The sequence below is a fragment of the Salvelinus namaycush genome, unplaced genomic scaffold, assembly GCF_016432855.1.
Source record: "Salvelinus namaycush isolate Seneca unplaced genomic scaffold, SaNama_1.0 Scaffold921, whole genome shotgun sequence".
NCBI classification, from domain to species: Eukaryota; Metazoa; Chordata; class Actinopteri; order Salmoniformes; family Salmonidae; genus Salvelinus; species Salvelinus namaycush.
This window is the reverse complement of record NW_024061666.1, coordinates 54,842-63,489: the sequence shown is the minus strand read 5'-3', so window position 1 is coordinate 63,489 and position 8,648 is coordinate 54,842. Positions and strand designations below refer to the sequence as shown.

The 8,648-nt window shown below is 42.5% G+C and overlaps 1 protein-coding gene across 1 annotated transcript; it reads right to left on the bottom strand.

Annotated features, from left to right (window-relative positions):
- Positions 1-6,252: 6,252 nt before the first annotated feature.
- Positions 6,253-8,392, bottom strand: LOC120043448 (myelin-associated glycoprotein-like). The gene is made up of 5 exons (XM_038988034.1): positions 8,047-8,392; positions 7,618-7,923; positions 7,215-7,481; positions 6,505-6,530; positions 6,253-6,312 (listed from the first exon to the last, which is right to left on the bottom strand). The coding sequence occupies exons 1-5, from the start codon at positions 8,390-8,392 to the stop codon at positions 6,253-6,255; spliced, it is 1,005 nt and encodes a 334-aa protein (XP_038843962.1).
- Positions 8,393-8,648: the final 256 nt, after the last annotated feature.

Below are 8,648 nucleotides of genomic sequence, written 5' to 3'. Positions count from 1 at the left end.
CGGCTTTGAAGGCTCGGGACAGACAGACAGCGCTGGGCAGGCGGGCAGCTCAGACAGCGCTGGGCAGGCAGGCAGCTCAGACAGCGCTGGGCAGGCAGACAGTTCAGACAGCGCTGGGCAGGCAGACAGTTCAGACAGCGCTGGGCAGGCAGACAGTTCAGACAGCGCTGGGCAGGCAGACAGTTCAGACAGCGCTGGGCAAGCAGACAGTTCAGACAGCGCTGGGCAGGCAGACAATTCAGACACTGGCTGCGCTGGAGAGGAGGAAGGCTCTGACAGCGCTGGACAGGTGGGAGCAACTGGAGAGAGAAGACGGAGAGACAGCCTGGTGCGGGGGGCTGCCACCGGAGGACTGGTACGTGGAGGTGGCACCGGAAAAACCGGACCGTGAAGGAGGACACGCGCTCTTGAGCACCGAGCCTGCCCAACCTTACCAGGTTGAATGGTCCCGTAGCCCTGCCAGTGCGGCGAGGTGGAAAAACCCGCACTGGGCTATGCTGGCGAACCGGGGACACCATTTGTAAGGCTGGTGCCATGTACGCCGGCCCGAGGAGACGCACTGGAGGCCAGATGCGTTGGGCCGGCTTCATGACACCCGGCTCGATGCCCAACCTAGCCCGGCCAGTGCGGCAAGGTGGAATAGCCCGCACTGGACTAAGCACGCGTACTGGGGACACCGTGCGCTTTACCGCATAACACGGTGTCTGACCAGTACGACGCCCTCTCACTCCACGGTAAGCACGGGGAGTTGGCTCAGGTATCCTACCCGGCTTTGCCACACTCCGCGTGTGCCCCCCCCCCCCAAGAAATTTTTGGGTCTGACTCTCGGGCTCCCAACCGCGTCGCCGCGCTGCCTCCTCATACCAGCGCCTCTCTGCCTTCGCTGCCTCCAACTCCGCCTTGGGACGGCGATATTCCCCTGGCTGAGCCCAGGGTCCTTTGCCGTCCAGGATCTCCTCCCAAGTCCACGAATCCTGTGTCCTCGGTCTCTGCTGCTGCTGCTGTCTGTTCCCACTCTGCTTGATCCTTTTTTGGTGGGTGTTTCTGTCTGGTTCGTCATAATCTTCCTCCTCCTCGGACGAGGAGAGGCGAGACGGATCGGACCAATACGCAGAGTGGGTAGTGCTCATGATAATTTATTAAATCGAAACTGAACACTAACATGAAACAAAATAACAAAATGAATACAACCGACAACAGTCCCGTATGGCACGAATACAAACACGGAAACAAACACCCACAAAACACAAGTGAAACCCAGGCTGCCTAAGTATGATTCTCAATCAGGGACAACGATTGACAGCTGCCTCTGATTGAGAATCATACCAGGCCGAACACAAAAATCCCAACATAGAAAATCAACCCTAGACAAACCCACCCAACTCACGCCCTGACCAACTAAAATAAATACCAGACAAAGGAAAACAGGTCAGGAACGTGACAGTTTTCAAGCTAATTTCCCACTATTCAACATATTTTGCTATCATATGCTATCTGGGGCCGTTTTGTAGTCCAGCCCTGCTCCTAACCTACTACCAAAATCACTTCTTATTGAAGTGGCGTGAAAAGAATGTCCCGAGTGCCACAGGAGGGAGACCGCGACCTACAGGGACTGGGAGGCAAGATGGACATGGGCTCCCTGTCACGACTTCTACCGAAGTCGGTTCCTCTCCTTGTTCAGGCGGTGTTCGGCGGTCGACGTCACCGGTCTTCTAGCCATCGCCGATCCATTTTTTATTTTCCATTTGTTTTGGATTGTTTTCCCAGACACCTGGTTTTCATTCCCTCATTATGTGTTGTGTATTTAACCCTCTGTTCCCCCCATGTCTTTGTGTGGTATTGTTTGTTGTAATGCTTGTGCACATGTTGACTGGTGCGCGTCGGGTTTTGTACCCATGTTGATTATTTCTTGATGCCGTTGGTTTTGGAACTAAACAGCTCCGGCTATTACCTAGTTCTGCTCTCCTGCGTCTGACTTCCCTGCCACCAGTTACGCACCCCTCACACTCCCTCTACGACGGTCAAATCTAGATGGGATAAAGCTTTGTCAAATTGACGTCAAATTCTTTTAGCATTTGAGCTAATCCTAACACTTTTCCATTCCTTGATCTAATTATCATCACCTGCTACGTTAATTCTCCTAACCTGCAGCCTAATTCTCCTAAACTTGCGAGAAAACAAAATTTGGACAAATCACTCTTTTCGACCTTCCCAAGGCCTTCTGGGAGAAGGATACCCAGGAGCTGAGGGCGTACTTTACACAATAGGTGGGAGCCGACCTCCCCCAACAGGTGGAGGGAGAGCTGAAGGCTCTGGAGGACAGGATCAGGAATTGAGAAGCAGAAGGACCAGATGATTCAGAGAGAGAAGAGAGAAAGTATTGACTATTGGACACTACACTACACTGATGCTGCAATATTGTGGAGATGGGGATATGGTGGGACTGACAAAAAAAGGACGAACAAGCTCATTTCAGTTTTGTGGAAACTGCTTTGCCTATATGTGGATAAAATGTATGAAAATACAATGAAACGATGTGCCTGCATGCAGACCAGGCTACCACTCACTATCAATGGATATATGAGTAGGAATTAGGTGATATAACAGAACCAATCTTACTGAGCTTTCCATGACATAGACTGACCATGTGAATCCAGGTTAAAGCTATGATCCCTTATTGTAGTCACTTGTTAAATCCACTTCAATCAGTGTAGAAGAAGGGGAGGTGACAGGTTAATGAAGGATTTTTAAGCCTTGAGACAATTGAGAAGTGTAATGTGTATGTGAACAATTTAGAGGGTGTTTGGGCAAGACAATAAATGTAAGTGCCTTTGAACGAGGTGTGGTAGTAGGTGCCAGGCGCACTGGTTTCAAGAACTGCAATACTGCTGGGTTTTTTCACTCTAAACAGTTTCCGGTGTGTATCAAGAATGGTCCACACCCCAAAGGAAATCCATCCAACTTGACACAACTGTAGGAAGCATTGGAGTCAACATGGGCCAACATCGCTGTGGAACGCTTTCGACACCTTGTAGAGTCCATGCCTCGATGAACTGAGGCTGTTCTGAAGACAAAAGGGGTTTCAACTCAAAATTAGGAAGGTGTTCCTAATGTTTGGTATACTCAGTCTCTTCAGAAAGTACCCCTTGACTTATTCCACATTCTGTTGTTTTACAGCTTGAATTAAAAATGGATTAAATAGCATGCCCATAACACGGTGCAGCCATCACCATGCTTGAAAATATGAAGAGTGGTACTCAGTGATGTGATGTGTTGGATTTGCCCCAAACATAACACTTTGTATTCAGGACATAAAGTTAATTTCTTTGCTCATTTTTTTTGCAGTTTTACTTTAGTGCCTTATTGCAAAGAGAATGCATGTTTTGGAATATGTTTATTCTGTACATGTTTCCTTCTTCTCACTTTGTCATTTAGGTTTGTGTTGTGGAGTAACTACACTGTTGTTGATAGATCCTCAGTTTTCTCCAATCACAGCTGTTAAACACTGCAACTGTTTTAAAGTCACCACTGGCGTTATGGTGAAATCAGTGGAGACTGCTGAGAGGAAGACAACTCATAATAATGTCTGGAACGGAGCAAATGGAATGGAATCAAACACATGGAAAACGTGTTGGATGTATTTGGTACCATTCCACCTATTCTGCTCCAGCCATTACCTCGAGTCAGTTCTCCCCAATTAAGGTGCTACCAACCTCCTGTAGGTGAAATCCCTGAGCGGTTTTGTAGTGAATGGGTGAATTGACAAACCATCCACAGTGTAATTAATAACTTCACCATGCTCAAATGGAAATTCATTGTCAGATTATAATTTGTTTTACCCATCTACCAACGGGTGCCCTTATTTGAGAGGTATTGGAAAAGCTCTCTGGTCTTTGTGGTTTAATCTGTGTTTGAAATTCGCTACTTGACTGAGGGACCTTACAGATAATTGTATGTGTGGGGTACAGAGATGAGGTAGTCATTCAAAAATAATTTTAAATGCAAATTCTTATGTGACATGTTAAGAAAATCTTTACTCCTGAAATGATTTAGGCTTACCATAAGAAAGGGGTTATAGGGATAGGGGGCAGTGTTTCCACTTTGAACAAATTGCGTGCCCAAACGAAATTTCCTCCTACTCTGTCCCAGAAGATAATACATGCATATTATTATTACTATTGTATAGAAAACACTCTGAAGTTTCTAAAACTGTTTGAATTATTTCTGTAAGTATAACAGAACTCATTTGGCAGACAAAAACCTGAGAAGAGGTCAAAACAGGAAATGAGAAGTCGATTTTCAAAACAGTGTCAAATGGTACCCCGTCTAGATATGAATGAACAAACACTGCCTAGGGCTTCCACTAGATGTCGCCGTCTTTAGATTTTAGTCTTATTATTCTACTATAAAAGAGGGGCTCATAGGAGCTGTTTTAGTGAGTGGTCGTCAGAATTCTCAGTCAGGATTTGCGCGCGAGGGAGAGAGAGAGCTCTCGTTCCAATGCTCTTTCTTCAGACAATGAAATTCTCCGGTTGGATCCTTATTGATGATTAATGTAAAACACGTACTAAATATGGATTGCAAACATCATTTGACCTGTTTCTACGACCTGTAACGGAACGTTTTGAGTTTTTGTCTGGATGGATTGTTCGTGCGTCATGAAAATGGATTCCTGGGATGAACATGCTAACAACAAGTGGCTAAATGATGGGCTTTATGGAACTTTTCAGTCATTTATTGTCGATCTGGGAATCCTGGGAGTGCCTTCTGATGAAGTTAATCGAAGGTAAGTGCATATTTATAGTGTTTTTGTAGCTTTTGTTGACACCAAAATGGCGATTATTTCTTTGGCTGGATTGTGCTCTAAACGCCGTTCTCAGATTAACCTTTTTCCGTAAAGTTTATTTTGAAATCTGACACAGCGGTTGCATAGAGGATAAGTTTATCTTTAATTATGTGAATAACACTTGCATCTTTTATCAATGTTTATTATGAGTATTTCTGCAAAATCACCAGATGTTTTGGAATCAAAACATTACTGTATGTAACGCGTCAATGTAAACTGAGATTTTTTTTATATATGTATATGCACATTATCGAACAAAACATAAATGTATTGTGTAACATGATGTTATATGACTCATCTGATGAAGAATTTCAAAGGTTAGTGATTAATTCTATCTCTATTTGGGGGTTTTGTGCAAGCTACCTGTGCTGTGAAAGAAATGTCTGTGCTTTTTTGTATTTGGTGGTGAGCTAACATAAATATACGTGGTGTTTTCGCTGTAAAACATTTAAAAAATCGGACATGTTGGCTGGATTCACAAGATGTTTATCTTTCATTTGCTGTATTGGACTTGTTAATGTGTGAAAGTTAAATATTTCTAAAAAATATTTGTGAATTTCGCGCGCTGCCTTTTCAGTGGAATGTGGGGGGGGTTCCGCTAGCGGAACCCCGGGGCTAGACAGGTTTTAAATACTTCTTGTTCTTGTCTAAAAACATAATTCACATTATGAGGAATTGTGTGTAGGCCAGTAACACAACATCTCAATTTAATCAATTTTAATGAGGAATGTAAAATGTTGGACCAATAAGACCAAAAGATTTCATGGAAATTGAATGTAAAGGTTTTTATTACAGTGCAATTAAAAAACAACCTTAAATTCAGCCTCAATTGTTTCTTTGATTTAACGTTCAGCATCAAATCTGACACAATAACTTCTAAATAGATATAAACTGAAAATAGATAATATTGTTATTCTGGTAACTGCACAAAAGATGCAGAGAAATAGATGTTAACACCATTCTGCCATCATGTAGACTTACTTCACTAACTTCCTGTCTTGTATCAGACCACTGTGTCTTCTCTCCTCAGTCATCATTGACTTTTTATATGGACTTAAACTGCCTTCAGTAGGCTAGTTGAACTCAGCAGTTCCTCTATACTGGAACCCATTAAACAGATGCTCTGTGAACTGAACACTCAAAATAAATGGTCTAAAATAAAGAGTAGCCTACATCATCGTATCACCACTATAATAACAGTTAAACACTTTTCCCCCAGCAAATTCTACAAATATTCAGATATTCAAAGAGAACACAATTATAAATGTAACAAAAGTATCAATATAAAATGAATACACAATGACAATACTGTACATAAAAACACTTAATACCCATTGGCTAAATACTTAAAATGCACCTATTTTATTGACTTGTGCTTAAAGACAATCTAGGTTGTTAAGTGGTGGTTACTGGTTCCCTCTACCGACCCTGGCCTGGTTAGAGCACACTGTCCCAGCCAGGGAGTTCTGTGGAGAGAACACAGAGAAAGGAACAGTTGTCAGGACCGACACTTCAGAAGAATAATGTTACAGTTACAGTTGGTTACACAACACAGTATTCATTCAATTCTTCCTTAAACACACATTATAGATGGGTTTTAAAAGTTGAGTCTAACATTCCCACCAGTCCCTGTGAAAGGTCTGTCATGTCAAACCCACTGGGGAGTCTAGATGTTCTCCTCCTCCTGGAAGACAAGAATAAAGGTCTTTTGACATCATTTAGGTGTTCATATACAAAAGCACAATCAGCATGATAAATATGTTTAAATTGAGGATGGGAATATCTTTTTACCATGCTAAGAATACGACCAGGCTGAAAAGGAAAAGCAACCCCAAGGTTTTTCCTACAATCTCAAAAACCTTTGGGTTAACAGGCTCTTCTTGTCCTGTAAATAAAACACATATTATGGTCATCTGTTCCTAAAAGAGGAAACATTTTGCACATTGTCTAACATTACAAATTACACATATACTGTAGACGTACAGATGTAAGATCTTAATTCAGCCAGTATTGTTGCAGCGAAATAATCCTGCAGTAAAAGGATTTGAACGTTTCCTCCGTAATGTTGTTCCATTGGTGGTGAGGCTATTAGCTGGACAAAATAAGGATACATGAAAAGTGCAACAATATTAATATAACCACGTTTTAGTGCAGGTTTTTGGTGAATATATGCAAATCACAAAGCTTATCTGTGATTCCCACAATGCAATAAACTTCTAAGCAACAAAATAGTGATCAAATTAAGATCCTAAAACCGTATCATACCTAGATACATATAGCAGGCATGTAGAAGTATATCTCTTCTACATCTATCTATATCTATAATATTCTTAATGTTGTGCCATATTGAATGTGCCAATGCTTCTACCTTTTATAGCCAGCTGCACTTCCTTTGACTTCCCACAGCCGTGACTATTTCTTGCTTCACAGTAGTATAGTCCTCCATCACTAACAGTCACATTGAGGGTGTAACTCAGTCCAGATGCTACCTGTGTTGGTTTACCCCCACTGATCTTGAACCAGGTGAAGGTTGTCACTGGAGGGTTGGCTGTACTGCTGCAGGTCAGATTAACACAGCTGCCCATTAATACTGGATCAGCTGGACTGATGGAGGCCGAGGTGTCCTTAGGAGAGACTGAGGGAGAGGGGTTCATTTAGAATGTATCTGGATATGGTATATTGAATAGTCTCATCAAAACCACTCTATTACAATCATCAGTGAAAACATGATAGAATGATCTATTCTACAGGAACCGGTGACTAAATCTTACATGAAACATTAAGCATCATGTTATGTTCAGCTGTCTTGTTGCTTGACCCTACTGGGTAGACTGCAGTACAAGTGATGTTCTGCTCATGATGAAGGTATGACGGAGTGAAGGTCACCGTGGAGAGAACTGATTTGGTTTGGTCTGGATTCTCCTGCAGTTGGTTCTCATGTGTAAACTGTGTTGGGAGAGTCCATGTCAGCTCAGGGGGGTGTTCAGGACAGGGAGTGACAGCAGAGCAGTTCAAACTGACAGGGGTCCCTTCCTTCACCTCACCTGAGACAGTAATGATGGGACTGGAAGGCAAATCTGTAATACATTGCAGATAAATATATTTTACACTAAAAGTTAAACTGTACACTTGTTCTTATCTTTGATGAAAGGAAAATAAACTGGGAAAAATAGTTGGTAAACAGTTAAATTGTCTCTTACCTCTGACACCTATATAAACAGACTTTTCAATGTCTGTTGCAAGGAATGGTTGTCTCTCAATCCTGAAGAAGTATTTATTAGTGTAACTGGTGGTTACGTTGAAGAAGACTGTGGTGCAGTTCTTCTGGGACATGTTTCCAGTTATCTTCCCTTGATATCTGTTGACCGTCTCACTACTGTTAAATATCACACTGTCCGGACACACATCAAAGTATGGGCTATCTTTAATCCACACTCCAGAGGTTTGTATTGTGCTGTTAAATGTATCCTTATTTTGGCCAGGAATATTAAATGAACATGGGATTTGCACACAGGATCCAGTCAGCACATCCAGTCTATCTGGCATTGTGGTGATCAAACCTCGTTGACCAAAACAGGCCAAAACACCTGCAACATAAAAGACAACATCAGGGAGGTTCTGATATATTTTCAGATCAGTCCAATGATATGTATTAACCCTAGATGACTGACAGGTGCCGCTGTTTGGAAGAAACTGCACAGCCATCTTGTTACTCCTCCTCCCTTGTAAAAGAAGATGTTGGAAGCTATAAAAATGCATTTATTAATGTCTACATCCATTTTGACAAGTATATTCTATTACA